The sequence below is a fragment of the Pseudopodoces humilis genome, chromosome 1 (genome assembly GCF_049639895.1).
Source record: "Pseudopodoces humilis isolate 2021_Gansu_Grassland_sample_001 chromosome 1, ASM4963989v1, whole genome shotgun sequence".
In the NCBI taxonomy this organism is placed as follows: Eukaryota; Metazoa; Chordata; class Aves; order Passeriformes; family Paridae; genus Pseudopodoces; species Pseudopodoces humilis.
The window spans coordinates 23,453,081-23,475,164 of record NC_142200.1 but is presented as its reverse complement, the minus strand read 5'-3'; the positions used below and the strand labels follow the sequence as shown (position 1 = coordinate 23,475,164).

General features: G+C 36.2%; 1 protein-coding gene across 3 annotated transcripts; it reads left to right on the top strand.

Annotated features, from left to right (window-relative positions):
• The first annotated feature begins 83 nt into the window (after nt 1-83).
• CIBAR1 (CBY1 interacting BAR domain containing 1) lies at nt 84-19,960 on the top strand. Of its 3 annotated transcripts, none has more exons than XM_088056183.1 (8): nt 84-191; nt 2,008-2,242; nt 4,656-4,724; nt 12,977-13,081; nt 13,600-13,713; nt 15,188-15,307; nt 19,144-19,248; nt 19,829-19,960. In XM_088056183.1, exons 1-8 carry the CDS (start codon nt 160-162, stop codon nt 19,847-19,849), a joined length of 801 nt encoding a protein of 266 aa, XP_087912309.1. In that variant the 5' UTR covers nt 84-159; the 3' UTR covers nt 19,850-19,960. The 3 variants fall into 3 exon arrangements, with proteins under 3 accessions (XP_087912309.1, XP_087912316.1, XP_014113143.1); XM_088056190.1 differs by adding an exon at nt 9,308-9,409 and having other exon boundaries at nt 19,144-19,960; XM_014257668.2 differs by having other exon boundaries at nt 19,144-19,960.
• Nucleotides 19,961-22,084: the final 2,124 nt, after the last annotated feature.

Here is a 22,084-nt window from a genome sequence, read left to right as displayed (position 1 = left end):
TGTGCGCTCCCCCCAAGCGGCGCCTCCCGGCCGCGGAGCTGCCGCAGCCGGTCCCGCAGGCCGCGGGGCGGAGCCGGGCCGGGTGTCCATGGGAACCGAGCGCACGCGGAGCGCCGCCCTCCTTCCCTGCTTCCCGCCGGCCGCCGCCGCAACGCCACCATGATGCTGCTGGGCCGCGGGCCGGACGCCAGGTACGGGGGCGCGGGGCGCCGGGGGAGCCCCGGGCGAGCCCCGGGCTGCTCGGGGAAGGAGGCCCCGCTCCGAGCAGCGTGCCCGGGGGTGGCGCGGGGGCCGGGGAGCCATGCGGGCCAGGTCCTTCTTAGCGCATCTGCCTCCCTAGGAGATGGGGGCCGCCTCTGCCTTCCTCCGGTGAAGGCCGCAGAACTTTTCCAGCCTAGTGTGCTGTGCAGAGATGGAGTAAAGATGTGCTGCTGATATTTATTTGGCCCTCTCGCGAATAAATCTGAGGACAAGTCTAAGCGGTCGCGATAATGAGGGGGGAATAAAAACTTTTATACCCCCATGTAAGAAAACGTAGTGTTCCGCATCCCAAAATAAAATACTAGTTGAATAGGCATGCTGTAAGATCTGAATTGTAAAGTTTATGTGATTACGTCTTCCTCCTGGAGGGAAACACTTTCTGACATGAAGATCTTTCAAGAAAATAGGAAATATATACCTTTTAATGAAGCTCTTACTAGGTACTATAATTTTGAAAAACAGCTTTATGAGTACTTAATGAAATTCTTACTTGCCTACTCACCTGGTGAAACCGTCCCTGTTCAAGTGGTTCTGTGCTCCAGCTTGTCTTGGGGGACTGAATAACGTCCTTGGGGTTTTTTTAACCTTAACGGCATCTCTTTTGAACAGTCTTCCAAACAGCTTGCCATGAAGCAACCCAACTGGGGTTTTGCCCAAGGCAAAACTTGGGCATGAAATACTTTTTTCTGAAGTAAAGGTGTTTCTCATTTGAATTGATTACATTGTTGTTTACTCTCAAAGTACTAAATTTCTTGGAATTTTTCCAATCATCATGTATCCTGATAAAAAGTCAGTATTTATTTACTGGTCAGCAGTATTGGGATAGCTTAAGGATATAAAGGAAGTTTTTGTTTCTGTCCCTTACAAAGGTAGTGGTAAGAGTGAATTCTTTTGCACAGAATTCTAGTACTTAACATCAATAACTTTGTGTTAGACACAGTATCTGGCAGGTACTGTTAGCTGAATTGTCTTACAGCTGATTCACTCAGATCAACAACTGGCATGAGTTCACATAACCATCAAATAATATAGGAATATGAAAGCAAAATACAAAGTGAAATATGTGAGTTACTGGAATGACTTGTCTACATCATTAATAATGAAACATAAAGGATTTGGATCAAATAAATTCATTAGATTTATGTAGTTTAAAGGAAAGTAATTTATTAGTGTGATGAAATGTCCTTTCAGTGGTTTTAGAGTTTTCACCTCTTGTGTCCATTCACTTTTCTTCTTTAATTCTCGGTGGTATTTTATCCTCTGTAGTGCAGTTTGGTAACTGTTTGCAATTTAAAGAACATTTAGTATCTGTACCAGTTTGTCCTCTACTGCCTAATTTCTCCAGCCATTGCCTTGTCTGTTTAGAGGGCAGGCTGTTGCAGGAAGGGATGGCCTGGCAGAAGTCTTGTTTGAGTCTGCAGGTGTAACCTCTCCATTAGTAACTAATACCATTAGTAAGTGAGCTTCTCTTAAATGCAGGAGGAAAACTTCCAAGCAGATTTTTGTGATTTAGGTTTTCATCTGTTGGATCTTTAAGTGTAAATCTGCTTTTTTTGTTTGTTTTTCATTCATAAATAAGCACATATTACATCAGTTACAACATTTTCTTTCTCAGAATAAATTTCTGCTTTGCACTGAAATGAGATATTCAAATTATTAGTAATACAGTTATATTGTTTTCCTTCTGTATGTGTTGTAAATATTTCTGCCCTTCATATTTTTCACTTATTTTTCTTTGGTATCCAGGGACAATCAGACTAGACAAATACAAGATGCTCTTTCAAATGTGGAAAAACATTTTGGTGAATTGTGCCAAATATTTGCTGGATATGTACGTAAAACTGCCAGACTACGAGACAAAGCAGATCTTCTAGTAAATGAAATATATGCATATGCAGCTACAGAGACACCAAACTTAAAAGTTGGACTGAAAAACTTTGCAGATGAATTTTCCAGACTTCAGGATTATCGCCAGGCAGAGGTACAAAATTAAAGCTGTACATGTTGTGTTTGCCATCTGAACTTTTCAGTTACTTATCTGTGATTAAAAGGGAAATCATATATTCTGCAGTTGGAAAAGAAACAGGAGAAAATATGTCTAAATATAGTAATGTCTGAGCAGGGTAGGCTGCCAAGCATTCATCATTTACCCTTCTAATCACTTCAAGGAAAACTGCCTAAAGTTAGTCCTGTTGAAGTCATCAAAACTGTCCCTATGAACACTTAAAGTATTTGACAAAGTTTTTTTTATTTGTCTTAGACTTTAGATTATGATTTATAGTTAATAAAGTGTTCTTTTTCAGTTGTGTGAGTTGTGTTGTCTGGCAGCAGTCTAGGTCTGAGGCAAAATCAGTCATTTTCCTTTTGCTAAGCATTATCAGAAATAGTACTGAAGAGGTACTGTCAGAGACGGCTGTAGATTTCATAAGTTTGTAGTTCAGTGTTAAAAGTACAAACTTGATTTGGACCATATGTAACTATATAGCCACATTTCTGCTAGATGAGTGAGAGTGTAAAGAAAGGTGTTTATGCCACTTACACATTCATGTGTGGTGCCAGGCAAACTGTAACTTATGATGCAGAATTCCAAATACTGAGATAAAAAACAATTCATTCACACGTACTCAAACTAGTGTTTGGAGTATGTATCTATTCTTTTAGTAGAACATAGAAAATTCCCATTTATATTTTTGAACAGCTAAGACCCACTATAATTCAAAAGAGTCTACTACAAATGTTGGCATTCTTTATGTCTTCAGATAGGACTTTTTTATTTTGGGAAGCATTGCAAATCCTCTCTTCATAATAACAAAGTGGAAAAATAAAACCTTTTAAAAGTAGTCAATATGGGAAAGAGAGAGTTTGAAATACAAGGAATATGTGTGGATCTTTAACAATCTATTTAGGGAGGGATCTTTAAGATGTAATAAGAAACCTTAGGGTGTGTGCGATTTTTATTTTTCCATAAGCTCTTATACATCTGGCTCCAGCTGAGCCCCACATAGGTCCTTATGCTGTTATTAAATTTATATTGTGGCCAAAGATGAATGTGAACTCAGACTGCATGTTCTCTCTCTTTCTGTCATTAAACTATGAACCTGTAATTTTGAGGTACATATGTAGCGACTTGAATTTTGCTTTTGTTGATTTTAAATGTTTTTAAAAACTGACATTTGGCCTACATCTTCCTGCCATGCCTGTCTGTAAATCAATATTGCCCTGTGAAAAAAAAAAAAGCAGAAGCAGCAAAGGAAAAGAGAAGCTTTTAGTCTTTAAATCAAGTTCTCATTTTTTCCTGAAAACAAAATATTTTATCTCAGCTTTGATTTTTCTTGGCATCAAGCCACTTAACAGTTTTCCTGTGTGCTGACAAAGTGGGCAAAGGAGAATTAGCTTATAAGGATTATCAATTTCTGGTCTTCAGCTGCAGTGCTAGATATATAAATACTGAGGTGTGAGGTACCACAACATGTGATAGGTAAGTAAGATGGACAGGTTATTTGGTACGTCTGTAACACATGTGTTGTTTAGAGCCTTACTGCCCTATTCCTTTCTATTCTATTGGCAGTTCAAGTGAAATTTTTTGACAGTGCACTGGTAGATGGTATCAAGGAGAAATGTTTGCTCAGCTGGCATAGATTTTGGCTGCCAGTATAGAGGGAACTGTCCCTTCCCAGTAGAGGTATGCACCTTGTCCTAATCTGGATGTAACAGCGATGGGCCACAGGATTCACTCATGGTCCCTAAATCATTGGCAGATTATGCTGGGCCACTCAGACAATTTTGTCAGATTTGAAAAGCAGGTCTTATCCTGCTGCCTGTCTGACCATATGTAGCTGTTTTTCTGACTAGGACAATTGAAACAAAAATTCAGAACCACTCATCTGTGAGAGCATTTATGCATTTTACATACCCTGTTACTGGTGTTTTTAGTGCACTTAGTACCAGTGATTGATGTTATCATTATTTTTAAGAAGTGTTTCATTTTGTACAATATATTTGATAAAAAAGATTGCTTAGTCTGTAACCTATCAGTAAGTGTAGATCAAATACACTGATCTTTAGATAGAAAGCTACAGAACTCAAAAATGCAATGTTGGATGTATTTAGTACTCAGTTTAATGTATTCAGAATTTTCTCTGTTTCATTTATCCTGATCTAATTAAGAAAAAAGGAATTCCACTAGAAATCAGCTTGAGCTCTTCAGAAAACAAATTCCTTCTTGGTTAATGTACTTGACTGTAGTTTTTACAAAATTTTTTAAAACTCTTATCCTAATATTTTTTCAGCATACACAGATTTAATTTGTAATAAGATGAGTCACTATTGAATTAATTGTTTCCATTTCTGCACATCATGGATGACTTTACCAATCTTGTGATTTCTTTCTGTAGGTTGACAGGCTGGAAGCCAAGGTTGTTGAACCTCTGAAATGTTACGGGAGCATAGTGAAACTTAAAAGGGTAGGTTAAACGTGTTTTCTCACAAGGTACATTTCAGTGTCCTGGTCACTCAGTTGAAAACTTTTTGTTTATGGGAAAATGGTTCTGATTTTTCATATTTCAATAATCAATTTAACTTAATTATGTAGTTACACATCTGAACTGAAGCTGTATATATGTTGGAGGAAAGAGCTGTGATGTGAGGACAAGGATATTCAGGCTCTTTGAGCATAAGCAAATGTTCAGAAAAGGTATCAGTATGAAATTTCCTGGATAGTGTAAATTCAGGACTTTTTATTTATAAATAATGTCATTTGTTATTGTTTGATTTCGATGATGGTGGTGATGATACTACTACTACTGCTATTATTATAATTATAACTATGGTTATTATTGAGGGTTTTTGTTTTTTTTTTTATTTTCAAATTGTGAAGAACCAAGTAGTGTTTGAAACTTACTGCACAGTTACCTTACTTGGTGGTTAGAGAAATGATTGTGAAGGAAATGCATCTGGCATTTGAGTAGGACCACCCACAGTAGTCCTTAGCAGAGCTGTAGACTATAGAGCCTAAAACCTGGTATCCTAATGGTCACCCTGAAACCCAGTTTGTGAGGTCTAGAACTGGTTATTGCAGGGTGTAAATGTTGAGGGTGGAAGACAAGTTTCATGTGTTTGTGGATATAGGGTTATTGAGGAGACGAAACATTACAGCAGTGCCTGGGGCTTCCACAGCATTGAAGAGACTGCCTTGAGGTGCACTGCCACTGATAGCCAGTAATGCTGAGGACAGAAGCAATTGAATCCAGATCATTGCTTGCAACAGTGAATTGAATTTCCTGTGGTCTTTGCCTTTCAGAATGCCAGAAAGCATTGCATAATATTTATTTTAGCTGCATTGGGGAGTACAAGAGCATTTTTAAACTGTAGATGGGATCAACTATTTTACCAGTTTACCTTTGAACTAAGATAGAGTTCACTAAAGATGTAGGTTACTAAATGGTTATTTTTTTTCCCACTGCACATTGACCATGAACCTTGGTTAAAACTTCAACTACCTGGTCTTCAGTTATCATCTATGATCACTGGAACATATTTAGTGACAAAGGAAATTTTGTCACTCATGTAAATCTGGCACAAGCTGCTAGTTCTAGGACTGCTTTAGCTGTAACTACATTAGCTGACTAATACTCGGGCTGAGTATGTCATTATAGCAACTTTCTGTAAAGGGGGTGTTCCCACTGCTGCTTACTTACTGGATCTGTTCCAGGAAGTACACAGCAGTATTTCTGTGCTTTATCTAAAAACAACTGTTGCTTTTCTGTGATGTAAGACATCAGTGTCCTGTGCTACTAAATGCTTTAAAGAGACACAGGTCAATCAGAGTAATGTTCTCCTTTATTTGTTAGTGCAGTAAAATTGTTTCATTCACTTGTTCTGGTTTGCTATGCTGAATAGCTTCAGTGGAAGCTAAAAGCATGTTCTTGTCCTGTAAAACAGGTTAACAATAGGATATGAGGATTTCTTTCTGTTTCATTGATCTATATATCAATCATCACTTTTCTGCTTTTTGGCAACTCTCTTCCCGGTTCCTTTTCTTCGTGTAAAACAGGACATCATAAAACCAAGGTGATCCACGTGCAGAAGAAGGGATTGATTTGCTTTAATAACTTCAGTGACTAAAGCAGGTAACAGTACAGTGATGAGGCTCTGCCAGCTCATTGTCTGGTGGATGAACTGTAGCTGTACTTCTGTATAATTTGAAAATAGATGCGTGACCAGAGTTCTTATGTGTGACTTGAATTCATAGTTAAAACTTAGAGGGACTATGAATAATTTTATATTCTTTGTACTTTTTATCTCATTGCCTATTCCATTCCACTTTTCCTTGAGTGTAACTCAAGTATATTTTCCAAAAACATGTCAAAGCTTGGTCTAAAGACACTGGAGGTGAATGTAGGACTGTTGGTGGTTAGTTGATGTTTGTGGTGTTTTCTTTTAAATGAAAGACTTCAGCTAATCTTTGGTTCTTGTTATATGCTCCACTGAGATGAAAGAGCTCTGTAATGCTCTGGGTTTTTTTCTGGATGAAGGTATTTAGATGCTAATAAAACAAATTTTTCATATTTTTTTGTTAGGTAATGTACACCTTAATTCTTTCACCATAAGTTGTATTTTCCCCAGCTTTTTAATATTTTTATTGGGTTTTTTCTGAACCCTTTTCTTGGACAAAATATGTATGTAACTGAGCCCTACTTTTGCACATCCAAAACTTGTACACAGCTTCACTACTATGGCCATAGTAGCACTAATTCTTTGTCGCACTTTGGCTAGAAGAGAAGTATGTTTCATGGTGGCTGTTGGTACAGAAGACAGAGGTAGAGGGGGGAACAGTTCAGTCCCTGTAGGTATTTCCAAAGTCACTACATGCTAGAAAGAAAATACGGAATTTAATAATGGTAACTCTAGAACTTTGCATCCTCAAGTACACTTTGCATGAAAGTCAGAACCCTTTCAAGCTATAGTGTTCGATCTGGCTGACTGTTGTAAATGGGCCTAGAAAATCAGTGCTGTTAATAGGGCTCAGTCATTAAATAGCACTAAACATGAAACACTGTGACCATTAGATAGAAAACTTTGTTATTTTAAAAATAAATATCTTCTTTTCTCTTTCTCTACCTTTAAAATTTAAAACTAGAAAAAACAATTTAAAAAATATATTATTGCTTTTCTTGTAGTCACATGGTTTTCATAAAAGCAAAAGGCCTTCAGTAATCTTTGACCTAAGAGGTGGTACAAATTTCCTTCTGAAAGAACAGCAATAAAATCAGCTTTGATGGGCTGAAGTAGATTTTATTATCAGAAGCCAGTTCTGTGTCCCTAGAAATTAAGCAAAATGACAGTTATTTACAAGGACATACAGACAGTAAGGACCGAAACAAGGAAGAAACTGCATGTTTTGACCCCGACCTCTTGTGCAGCCTCATTATTGAAGTGGAACACACAGCACTGTTAAACCTGGCAATCTTGTGCTTGTCACTGAGTAGTGATCTGCTCACAGGATCACAAAACTTGCTGAAAGACACATTCATAGTTGCATATCCTTCTGTGTGACAGAGACATACAAGCATTAAAATTGTTAAATCCAAGGAAGGAACACTGACAACTTCCCAATATGATAGTTTCTAATAGCTCTAACTTCATTTTGGAGTAGTAAATAAATAGGAAGTCATATTTTTAGAGTAAAAGGTCATTTGAAGTGCATGCCCAGTTCTGCCTCAGACTTTGTTAGACCTTACATTGTATTTCTGCTTATTCTAAACTACTGCTCCTTTAAACCAGAACCATCAAGATTAATGACCTTTTCCATACTGGCATAAGTGGAGTGATAAATATTTGACTGATAATTTTACAGTTCATGAATGTCTAACAGTTTGCAAAACACAGTTTTATAACATGAACAAAAATTTGAGAAAACCGGTAGATGAACATTCTTAAATTGTCATAGGTCTTCTTAGAAGTACATACTACTTCTCCTTTGGACATGGAGCAAAAATGGTTATCAACAGTTTCTTCCTTTTCTAGATCAGTCAAGTTTTATCTTCTCCAGCTACATCATTACTAGGATGTATTTCATTTCAAATGAATTTAAACACTTTACTAAATGTATATATATAAATATGCAGCCATATTAACCCTTTCAGTCATAGAATTCCTATAGTCCTTGTAGCACAGAATTGTTTAGGTTGAAAAAGACCTCTGTGATCATTGAGTCCAACCATTAGCCCAGCATCACTATGTTCACTAGTTAAACTATGTCTCAACACCTTTTTTGAACACTTCTGGAATGGTCATTCCATCAGTTCCCCAGGCCTTACCATCCCTCCAGTGGAAAAAAATTTCCTCATATTTCATCTAAACCTCCCCTGGTGCAGCTTATATGTCCTCATCCTGTCACTGGTTGCGTGGGAGAAGAGACTGACCCCCACCTGGCTACAGCCTCCTTCCAGGTAGAGTGATAAGGTTTCCCCTGAGCCTCCTCCAGGCTAAACACACTAAACACTCCCAGCTTCCTCAGCCACTCATGAGACTTCTGCTCCAGCCCCTTCAGCAGTTCCACTGCCAGCAGTGACAGCAGTGGACAGTTGACAGCAGTTATATTTTCTTCATAACTTTGCCTTGGTACTGACTGCTGCCTGCTTTGGTTTTTGTTTTTTTTAATGATGCCACTTTATTTGATACTGCTTTTTATTTCTAATTACCACATATATTCTATTGCTAAGTCAGGAATGAGTCTGCCTTCTTAATGCTTTGGGGATCTCAGCTTGTGACCATCTGCTATACTTTACATGTAAAGCTGTGAGTATCTTTTTCTTCCGCACATTTTCAATTATAGTGTGTGCTATAGGGGTTTGCACAAGGTGCTAAACTCTCTCAGTCTTTACTGACTTCCCTTTCAGAGGATCAGTTAACACATCACTGAAGTCTGTTTTTATTCAAAGCAGAAGTTTTGTCTGTGTTTTCTAGGTAGTGCATGTATGAAGGAGAGCATATTTTGTATTATCCTAGATGTATTTCATGTATGTCTAAAACATTTTATTTCCAGGATGATCTTAAAGCAACTTTAACAGCAAAGAACAGAGAAGCCAAGCAATTATCTCAACTGGAAAAGACACGTCAGAGGAATCCATCAGATCTACACGTTATTGTATCCTGCATTTCTAGTCACTATGAGAAATATTTTTAAAATTTCTTGGGAATTAAACTGTTACATTTAGAAAATTGTAGTAACAATAATGCTCCTTAGAGGGACTGTTTCCAATATTCAATCTTTTCTTAAACTTCATGAAAAATTACAGCTGCTACAGAATAAGCTACTTAAGTACTTAAGTAGTTACTTTTGAATTGAAGAGAGACTATGAATTATTTATGCAAGAGAGGTAGGCATAGGTTACACCTAGGAATTTGGAAGTTTTTGAAAGTAAGTGAAATCAGACAATTTCTTTTTTATTTCGGTGTATTTATTGTTTTATTGTTTTTCTCCCTGCCATTTTGGTAATTGTGCTTCCTTGTACCTAGATGAGATACAAGTTTCCTCCAGCTGCAAGAAAGGATAAGTTGTTATTCTGTTAGTAGAATACTCAGCTAGACTACTCTTCCTTTCCAAGGACCAGTCACCCTCCCCAGTGTATTATTCTGTATCTCAGTGGGAAAAATTAAGCCTCCATCAAACTGAACTGGAATTTCCATTAAAATCTCATAAAAGTTTCAGATTTTGAAGCAATCAGAATCTAGGGAATGCCAAAATAAATGTGATCAAGGCAATCCTAGTTCAGTCCCTTTACACTTAAGTATTATGATCCAGGATCTAGGTTCATGATGTGCTGTTTAATTTTTATTATATTTCAGTGTTGGACTTGGGAATTAAGCAGTCTTATTCATTGTTGGATTTTGTTAACTCTGTTTCAGAATCTCTAGGATCTTTCTAGTGACTGGGGCATGAGCCTGTAGAAAGAGTGAAAATGACTGTGTTGGTTAAACAGAACACAGGAGAACTACATTTTATTTTTGTCTTTGCCAGATCATTTCCATTTAATATTAATCAAATAATTAATCAGTTAAAACAAGTCATGACTAATTAGAATTCCTCATGAAATCAAGGCAGATGTGTGTCAGCCACAGGGTTAGAATTTGAGCCGTGTTGCAAAATTCTCTTGTTGGAATTAAGGGAGTGAATTATAACAATAAGCTGTTTTCCCCAAAGGGAGACTGGTCCCATTTTTCTCCCTTGAGCTAATTCCCATTTCATTTCATGGGTATGTCAGTGGCAATTAGTTAATTTCTTCTTGTTTCTTTTCTAAGCTTTTCCCAAATACTCTTCTGTGACTTAGGTTCTTGTTTATCTGTTTTCTGTACTTAAGGCTTTGCCTGAACAGTTATAAAATCTCAGTATAGTCGGATTCTGCATATGGCAAAGGCACCAAATGCTGCCTATTTGCATTTTAAAATGATTGACACAAAATGCATAAAAAGGTATTAGGAGCAGGAATGTGTTCATTTGCGTTTGAGGAGCACTTTGAAGTGCTGGTCAGCTTTCAGGTCTGAGAGAGGCTTTACCACATTAGAACCCATCAGCTGGGCACCTGCTGGGGTTCTCTTATTCTTGAGCAACTGTGATGTTTCAGTAGTAAACAACTTTGGCCACAGATAGCAGAGGATCTTTATTCACTCCCATCTTACAAATGGGGTGTTAGCACAGCTTTGAAAAGAAATCATTAACAGGTTTTTAAAAATACACTTCTGTAAATCAAAATAGATTATTTTTTCTGAAGAAGTCTGCTAAACTGTAGGTTGCCTGCTTTTTATTTTTTTCTTTTAAAAATAAATAACCAAACCCTCAGTCCAAAACAGCTCAATTCAATTTCAGCTCAAACAATTTCAGCTGTCCTGAAATGTTCTAGCCTGGATACTTGAATTCTAGCAAAGCTCTAACAAACCGTACGTCTTACAGCCAGAAACTTCAGACAACATAATAACAGAACTAAATATATAGACATTTTGAAATAAATAAGGTAAATAGTTCACAGTATATTAAAAGTAGAAGTGAATATGAACATGTCCATGAATATTGATTGCCACATTGCCATTTTTTCCTTTACTAATATTTCCAGTCACAGGTGAGTGTTCAGAGGAGAAAATACCAAGCTGCTGTTGTCCAAACTATGCAGGCTCTGTGACTTTAGACACTTCACTCTAAAACAACCAGAATTCCTCTCAAAAGGATCTGTGCACAAATTATGTCCAATCTAAGATGTATTGTGGATTGATTATCATAGAAATAACATACTGTATTATGTGTAAGGGCTGCGTATGTATAATAGCTGCCATCACTTACAGAGTGATGACTGAAGTAATTGAAAATACACAAAATGTCTTTTCTTCCCTCCTGTGGTTTGGGCAAAATCAAGAGAGAGAGATGGACATTTGACCTGATGTACTACTAAAGAACATTATCAATTTTGTTTGCCCCTTAATGGCAGATTATTGTCTATGTTTTTGAAAGGGGATTGTTTCAAATTGATAATCCTGTAAAGTAAGATTAGTAGATTAGTCAAAGAAGTGAATAGAGCATGCCTTATGCCTTAGGTTTCTATATATGGAACACTAAAAGCTAGATCACAAGAACTGGTGGTTCTTGTGGTGTCTTTTTTGCACTAGAAAAAAATCCTCTCTTAAGTTGCAGTTTTGTAGAAATGGGAAGAACCTTACAATTTGATCATAGAATACAGTACTTGATCCATTTACTACTTTCAAATCCCATGACAAAATAGATTTGTGATAATACTTACTGACTGAGCCTGAGTAAGTATCATAGTGTATGATGTTTGACCAATTATTTATGGAAAATAACAGAAGTTTAGACCCAAATCTTACAGATTACAAGTGCAAGCTGTTACAACTGTACATTGTTAATTTATAATAGTACACAGTTCTCAGACTTGATTTAATCAGAACAGTTTCAATATATTTCATTAAACGGTAGTGAACTTTCTATAAAGTTCATAATTATATCTAATTAAAATAGCTATCTAAAATGCTTTTTGTAGTAACAAAATAAGAAAAATAAGAAAAAAAGGAAAATAAGAACGTGTTAAGAATTGGTTGATGTTTCCCCTTCCCAGTGCCATGTTGAAGATGTTTTTTATAAGATAATTTAATAATACAAAAATATTAAAAACATAAATACTTGAAATGCATTTGAATCTAAAAATTACAATAACTCTAGCCTGCAGGAACATTGGTTCCAGCTGCTGCTATAATTGTCAATTGAATAATATGTAAAAACTTACTAAGACAAGGTTCAGCACACTATACTGGAAAAGATTTTCTGTACCCAGCAGGTTGATCTGCAGTAGAAAACAAGGGGTGATCTTTCCTGCTCCCCCCCTGCACTGGCATGTGCTGGGTTAAGTACCTAAACCCAGTCACTGTGTTGTCAATGGCTCAGTAAAACTATTCCATGATTATTACAGAAAGCTAATCAGGGCAGAGGAACTTTCCTGACTGGCTGCAGCTGGTCATTTTTCATGTTTCACATCAAGGTCACAAGAGTGCAGAAGGCATCTTTATATGTTCATTAAGCTACAGATTTAAAATACTGTAACACAGATACGTATTGTTTTGTAAACTCAGACTTAAATGTTTTCATGGCAATTACAGCAAGTAGCTTTGTATCAAATGCAGGACTAATTTCACCTTTCTTTTACTTTACCAGGCTGAAAATGAACTGCAGAGAGCGACACTGGATGCTACTCGAACAACTCGGCATTTAGAAGAAACCATTGATCATTTTGAGAAACAGAAGATAAGGGACATCAAAGTATGTATGCTCACATTTCATCTTGCACAATAAAATTACTATAGTTAGTCAGGGGCAAGATTAGCAACATTCAGTATTCACTGAAATGCAAATCTCATAGTATTCATGAATATTTCACAGAATAGTAAATTATAGATATGTATAGAATCTACAGATAACTTACCCTCAACCTGATATAAAAGAGTATCTTCAAAATAGCAAAATTTCTGACTGACATCTTGTGAATACATTTTGGAGATTATCAAGTGACTTTCAGTAAGACATGTTATTCCTAATAACATTCTCTCTTTACTTTTGAAGTATTTATTTATAATTTATTATTAAATAATAACTGCATAAGTGATAGCCCAGCCAGCATTTATGTTTAATTTCTAAAATTCAGGTCTGACTACTTAAAAGTACCAAGTATTATGCAGTTACTTATATGATATAAATACCAAACACAGAATACAGTAATTTTTTGAAGTGAAAATGTACTTTACTGCATTAAGAAAACCTTTATTTTCATTTGCTTTCAGAACATATTTTCTGAATTTATAACCATTGAAATGTTGTTCCATGGGAAGGCTTTAGAGATACTTACTGCTGCCTACCAGAATATCCAAAATATTGATGAAAATGAAGATTTGGAGGTAAGAGTGATTGAGATTTGCTTTTCCATTTACTTCCTGTATAAATACAGTTTTCACAGTTGGGCTAGACTTGTCCCACACAGAAAAATGCAACAAATATTTCAGGTTCCCAGAACAAACTCATGTATACCAAGCATCTTTTTTGCACTTCTTCAGCAAAAGCATGCAGGTTTATAATCTCAAAGAACACAAACAGAGAGAAATTGCAGTGGCAATCTGATCTTTCCCACAAATCTCAGAAAAGAGACTCATAAAATTACCTGCCACTCCAAACTCAGCTAAACATAGTTTTTCAAGAACACTTCTGCAGTGAGCCTTGCTCTAAAGATGCACATAGAAAAAAATCTTACCCTGCTATGATAAAATGATGTAAAGACTAAGTACTGCATTAAAGATCTCCCTCTAACCTGAATTTTGTTTGCTTGTTTTCATCTTTTAATCATTTTTATTACGCTGTTCTAGAATTAAGAGACATTTGTTATTTACTACACTGGTTCTTTTGCCTCGTGGCAGTAACCAGATTCAAGTCACCCTTTCTTTTCTATTTGAATTATAGTCTCTCTTTGCCAAGATATGCTTTTCAGTCCTTTTTTCATTCTTGCAGTTCTTCTGAATGTTTGGGCTTTAAACTTAATATCATTGAAATGTGTGTTGTGTATATATGTTAGGTTTGTCAAAAAAGTTGCATCAATTTCAGTACTTTTTTGTAAGTCCTATCAGTCATAATTTTATTTTTTTCTATGACATAGCTCAGAACCAAGTTAGCACAAGACTTAACATGTTTCTTCAGTGACAGTCATGTTTGAGACTACCTGGTAATTTTACTTCATGGCATGATTTAAATAGCAATTTTGTACTATTTTAGTTTCACAATTATAATGTCACATGGCACCAATTAAGAAATCTCCTTTAAGTCAGTACTTTGGCTTTCACAACCAAATTTTTAATCTCATTTTAAATTTCCTGTTAATTGGACAATTACTTTTCATAAAAATACTGACCATAATATACCATCTCCTTGACCTAAAGTCTTACAGAAATAGCTGTACTGGTTATTGAAATAACTTAAAAATATAATGGATGTTACAGTCTCCCCTGTATTCTAAGAGGTTTCCCAAATTTTTCTTGAGTTGTACATCTCCTGTACATTGCAAGTAACATTTTTCTGACAGGCAGCAGGGATTTGCTTGTGAAGGGGCTGAGTTCATCTTTGCAAGAAGTGGAGAGCCTGAAGGAGTTCATATGTCTAGCTTAGCCTGAAACTCAACTACATAAGGTGGTGGGAAACCAGTAGTTTTCCCTGTGTAAATGCCCCCAAACCTCTGAAGAATGTTTACCTTGACCACATAAGTATGTTGATGCATCTAGGTTAAGTTGATGCAGGTTTCATTGTCCAGTGCTGCATTTCTGCAAGCTTCAGTCTTGGATTCTTAGCTTGCTAGCATCTAAGTCACAGATTTCTCCATCTGCTTAGGTTTTTCGGAGCTCGCTTTATCCACCAGACTGTCAGTCTCGCTTAGACATAGTTCGTGCAAATTCCAAGTCCCCCCTGCAAAGAACTGGCTCCTTGAAATCTTCTCTGAGAACAGCACAGGTAAGAAAAAAAATTACATACTAAATCACTGTATTAAAGCTCTACTTAAGATAATGCACATGGATCCCCTGTCTTTACTCAGTTTAGGACCATCAGAAATATAAAGAAACTTTTCAATGACATAAATATCATATTAAGCTCTTGATAATGCAGCTTTTTCATTGAGGGAAAAAACCCTCAGCTTTTAAAACTGTGTTGCTTACTTTTGACAGATGCCATTTCCAGCAATACTTGGTCTTCGATCAACTGGCATCTTGCAGAGATCTAGGAGCTTGTTTGAAAGAGCAGTGACATTCTTTAAATACTTGCATATTTTAGTATTCAGATTGTAGAGCGTGGCCCACCAGGTCCTAATCCAGACTAGTGATGCCTTCTAGCAGCAGAGCAAACCCATGACCATCAGATGTCTCCTTTTATACTCTCAAAGTTCACAGCAGGTGAAGAAAAGGATGATAAAAATTAGTGAAACAGTTGAAGACAGTGCTGCTCTTTTTGGGCCAGCTACTTTGCAAAAATATCTTTGCCGTTTGTTTGCAGCAGTAAACTTGCAGACATTGTAAAATGCCTGAATTATTTTTAACTTATTGCAACTATAATCCTGTAACTGCAATGATTCTTACCAGAGTTTCAGTTAAAGACAAAGCCACATATAAAATGTATGTATCTTACTTTTCTTCTTTGAATAGAATCATGTATTGATATTGTAGCAAGGAAAATTTTTCTTGACTTCGTACACACTTTACACCTTCTTTGCTCTCAACACAGAACAGATCAATTATTACAGGTGAGCTGTTCTGTTGTTGAAATTGTGTCATCTGAAGAGATACAGCCTAGTGATTCAGTGCATGAAGTACTACCTTGATTGAGTAACTTGCCAGTCCTCTCTTATCATTCAAGCAAATTTCATGTTCAAGCTACTTCAGGAAATGTAAGAGAGAAAAAACACAAAACAAGAGAAAACTAAGAGTGCATACACTGATTTCTCCCAGAGGTGGAGTGGAACTCTATTTTGACTAACTAAAGTTAACCTATTTCATTTCCTAGACTGCTGTCTTAATTATAACTTTGGGTGTTAATGTTCTCATAACCTCTCACTTACCTGAAAAAAACATGAACTCATCTAGACCTAGAGGGAAACTGCAATGCAATTCAAAATAAGGTCATCTTAGTTGGCTGTACAGTGCATCTGCAGAGGGGAATCATGACACAGAAAAGGAGTGGAACACCCTACTAATCCAGTCACCATAGGACAGTGAAGAAAGGGCAGCCCTCTTCCTGATTCTTAAATAACATGGTGCTGGATTACACTAAGGGCACTAATCTTTGGAACCACCAAACATTTCATGAGGGAAGAAAAATGCTGTATTGAGAAAAACCTTCAGGCGACTTACCTTTTCTGTGGATCTTCCACTCTGAGATTTTTGACAAATCTAGTTTCCTGCTACACAGTAATCCTTTACTGTCTGTAATGCAGTACTTTGCAATTTCCAATGTAAAGCAGTATAAATTATGTGGGAAGCAGTTCATGGAATCACACAGCCCAAGTCTGTGGGGCAGGGGAGGACAGACAAACACACACAAACACTAACCTGTAGGTGGGGGACAGTGTGGGAAGTCACTGCATACAAGATGGAATAAAGTGTGCCAGTAACACAATTCAGATCTTTTCAGAGGATATAACACGCACTATCATTGAATTTATTTCTGGCTGTGTGGACTAACTTTCTGTATTATCTGTATGTTAAAAATCTAAAGTACTCCTTGAGCTTGATTCATTTTCTCACAAGGAGCTATGTCCTTCATTTTACAACACTTCATTTCGCAATTGATCCTGTTTTGGTTTACCAGTTCAGGTTGGTATATCTTATAGTTCTAAAATATAGCAAAACAGAATGATTTTCAATCAAACTTAAGTACACAAGTTTTATCTACATGCATTAAATGTAACTGACTTTCACACTTGACACTGTAGGACAGCAAAGTATTATTTTAACCATTACTGTAAAGAATGCATCTGAATGTTCCAACACTACGACGTGGAGAGAATTGCCTTGCTTTTGTAGTAACATCTGCAATGAAACGTGGAGCTGAACCGTTTAACCAAGGACAATCATCACCTACATGCAACTCACGGAATTAATTTTTACATAAAATTATTTATGGTCAACAAATTATCATATTTTTCTTTTTTGCATTAAGTTATGAAAAATTAAATCTCATTACTGGTATGTTTTAGTTCTTTGCCACAACAACTTGGATTTAAACTGCGTAATTTCTTTACTCACTTTCCTTCCCTGATCCAGTTTGGTTCTTAGGGACAGCCACATTAGCACCACCAGTGATAATATTTAATATACTATTTAGTTAATTGCTGCATGGGCAGAGGTATTTGACTAGTGAGCAGAAAAAAAGCCATAAAGCCAGAACACTTCTTACTTCAGGAAAGGGGAAAGGGGGGAACTTTTCTTCAGAAATACAATGCAAGATCTGCTGAAGAATTTCAGATGCTCTGAACTAGAAAAAAAAACTTAGAAAATTATTCTATCACTATTATTCCAGTGAAATTCATTTCACCTTAACAGGCTCAATCTGCAACATTCCTTAAACTCCAATTACAAAACACTGCCACTGTCTTTTTCTGCTTTCACAGAATGAGAATAATGCTGCCTTAGACATTGCAACTCAAGTTAACTCAGCTTCACCCAATGATTAACTCTATTTTCTGTTGTATTTAGGAATTTTAAGCAAGTATTTGCTTTGAGCTAAATTACGTACTTTATGAGCATCAATACTCAGGATTTTTCTGCTTTCAGAAGTTCAATGACTACAGTTTGCTTTATGTGCACAGAAAAAACTTAAGTTACATAGACAGCTGTATGAATTATAACATCTCAGAAGTCAATAATGAGCATTTAAGGACTTTTAAAATAGGGGGCTGCTTAAAAAAAGGCAAGCTCTGTCTTCAGTACAGAAGTTTTTATTATATCATTATGTAAGAAGACAGAAAATATAACCAAAATTAGAGCTGCAGACACCCTTAGAGACCCACTGAACCTGAAAAAAATTTTCAAAAGTATTTCAGAAGACTTGGATAACTGTCTTCAATGTTCTCTTTCTCAGGGGGAAAGAAAAACAACTCATATATCCTTCTTTATATTGTAAATGTTGCATTGTCTGTGAAGAATCTATCTTCAATAGGAATTAGATTGAGCCCTTATTAAAATAAAGTACAGACTGCAGAATCTGTCAAATGACATGAAAGCGTGGCAGCTGGCATTTGTTTTTAATGTTTGATGAACCAAAAAGAGGAGTCACTCTGAAGGCAAGCATTGATGGGCACAGAAAAAAGTTCATCTATGAATCAAGACTCTTGCCAAGTTTGTCTAATTCATTCTTGAAAGAAAAAAAAACTTAAAAAGCTTAGAGCAGCATAGTTTTGAGCTTTTAATTGAAGAGGTCTAATGTCTTCAAGATAAGATTAGGCCCTAATACTCATCTTCAGCCTGCTGTTAAAACTGCAAACCCAGGAAAAAACTGATTTGCATCTTGTTGATTTTTAGCATTAATTAGGTAAAAAGACCATTTTCCCTATCCTGTAATAGTTGTCAAGGACTATATGGAATTTTTTAACTTTTAAAAATCATTATAGTATTTTTATTCTGTGTCAAGTATCATTCCATTGGTGTGCATGTTATGAAAAGTTAATAAATAAACAATTTAGCCCCTCCCCCAAATGAAAACCCTACAAACATTTAGACAGAAAATGTCAGTGGAGAATTATTTTTTGTTTGCAGAGAACAAACAGTTGATATCCGTTTGTTGGATTTTTGTTTTAGCTGATTTCCCGCAGAATGCTAAGAAAAGATGAAGAAGAGGACGAGGAGGAAGATGAAGATGATGAAGAGGAGGATGAGGAGGACGAATTTGATGCTACTAAGGAAGTGAGATAACAAAGCTGTTCTAAGAAGGGTTTTTTTATTAAGGGGGGGGGAAAAAGCCCTTTACCTAAAGGCTTTTGTATGCTGGATCTAGAATTTCACTGGGGTTATATATTTAGAATTCAAGCAGGAGCAAGAATCAGTACGGATTCTAGAGTGCCAGACTATAAATGACTGGTTTCAAAGAATGGAAGAAAATCCACTGAAAGTGGACAGTTTCAGTAGCTAGAAAATTAAATATTTAAATTGATGCCTGTATTATATTTGCATAAATGTTATACTGTAATCACATTTGCTCAAACTTATGTAATGAACAGTGTCCAAAAACTGCACTAAGCTTTCAAGCAGTTACGAACATAGTTTTCTCATTACTTTGCCAAGATATTACCTCTCTATTTATACACCTCTTGAATTTATTAAGTACTCTAGCTGTAACTGTTATAATTGGGTTTATACATCCTAAAGTAATGTAGTAATTAAGAAACTGTTTGCAGCAACAACCTGTTAAGATTTCATTCTGCTATCCACTCTGGATGGCCGAAGGCAGGATGAGGTGTACTGTTTTTCTTTTCATTTTCCTCAGGCTTTCATGAGGTTCAGATGACTTTTGATTCCTTTACACATACAGAATGAAGTCGTAAATAAGGACCTGGCCCAGTATCTTATGTTCAATGCTGCTTTGCTTTTAAATAAAAGTGCCTTCATGATAAAACTAGTGGATATTTTATGTAGTTGTTTATTATATTAGTTGACATGCTACACATAGTTCAAATTTCATGTGTTTAGCTACATGATTCAGTTACTGGTTCCGTCAAACATACAAGAAATTACACATTTTGAGTGTAATTTCTTACCCTGTTTGGATATAGAGGTTATATGTGTTAATTTTTTAACACAGTATAGTTGTCTGCCAGAAAGCTGTTACTACACTGCTCACCTCCAGTATCTGCTAAAGAACAAATGCAGAAGAATTTAAACTTGCCATTGGGAAAGCAATTTTAAGTTGTAACAAAATCTTTCAGTTGCAGAAATAAACCAGGAAGTGCATTTATAGTATTGATGCTACTTTTGTCCACTGATGGAAAGAATGCAATGCATACCTGCTTTGGCATGCCAAAAATTAATGTGATGGAAATAAGTGAAAAGTTCACAATACAGGATTCTGTTTAAAACCCAGAAAATAATTTTACACCAGCATTACATACCAATGTCAATTGACATTGAATTACTGCTGTAATTGCCAGCAGTAAATGCCAACGAGCAAAACTTTTAAAAGCATCTACATAATTATTTCCCATCTATTTCAGCAAATAAGACACTTCAATAAATAGTTGTATCACGTCAGAATTATGGTGATCACTACTTTACCATTTCACACGCAATGAAGTAGTTCATCTCCAAAACAGATGGCTAACTTCATAACAATTTCAGGTTTTCATATAACATACATAGATACAGATAGCAAGTATTTGTGTACTATGCCTTGAGAAAGCAATTCTGAAAAAAAGGCAGTTTTGTTTACATTAATTTCCCTCTAAAAGATGATGCAGTTCACAAACATAAACTTTGTTCTTCCTAAGTCACAAAGAAAAGTCAATTTCAGGAATCACAGAAAAATTTCCAGAAAAAAAGTACAGTGTTGGGTAACTTTGTCCTGCATGCATGATGTCTTAACTTTGCATGTTGCACAGAAATTGTGACTTCAAAACTACAGATGAAAAGTCCCTGGTTAAAATACTTCACAGCCAGAATAACAAGTTAGGTTGTTAGTAAAGAATTAAGACACTTCCACAAAGAATGTTTCTCATGGTACGAGTGCATACTGCAAGACTGACTTGCAGTTATTCCATTCACTCATTTGTATTTTTTATAACTGGCACCTACACGATGCAGAAATGTATCCATTCTTGCCTGGACTATTTTGCCTCTCTGTTGAACACACTGACACATTCCTTTGGGATTAGGGGTGCTCCTCAGACTGTCCTGTTAGATCTTCCTTCAATGTCTCAAGCTGCTTTCATAGGTTATCACTGTTTCTAGTTTTTGACAACAGAAGCTCTTTCACATCAGAATTTCTGGACAATGGTAGCAACAGCAACTTCAGAGACGGCATAACTAAGGAAACTTGCTGCGTTTTAGATAAACATCACCAACTGTAGCATTTCATTTGTTACTCACTATATGGGTGGTACTTAAAAAGGAAGAACAGTATTTCAAGCCACATAATTATAGACAGTTTCTGATTTGTCCTTTGTACTGGAAATACAATGCCTCCAAACCACTAAACATCTGATGTTATAAAATCCTATTATCAGGAAATGCTGTCATCACATCATGCACCTCTACTATCTATGCAGAATCAGAATATAATGCCATGGGGCATTATAGAGGCAGGGGGAACAGAGGAAGATGGACACAGACCCAAAACACCAACCAGATAACAGCTATAAACTAAGAACCAACTGTCCTATCATTATTTAACTGATGTACTTACTGGCATCCCTTCCCAAGTTTCCTGTGCTTCAGTGCATCTGTACATACTTTGATATACAGCTCTTTATAGACCTTGGAAAAATAAATTTTTTTGGTCTATCAATCAAACATTTCAGGTTAGCCTAAACTAGTCATAAACTCTAATCTGGCTTTAAATTAAATACAAATCCGCTACAGGGCAAACAAAAGACCATCTTGTAATGCCTTAATTATGACCTCTGCCATTACAAGCTTTTTGATACTTTTTATATGTTCACTAAGGGGGAAAAAGAGTCTGCTATCTGAAAAACTAATGGTATCTTATCAGCAATTACTCTTAACCTTTTCTGAAAACAGACAATTTTTT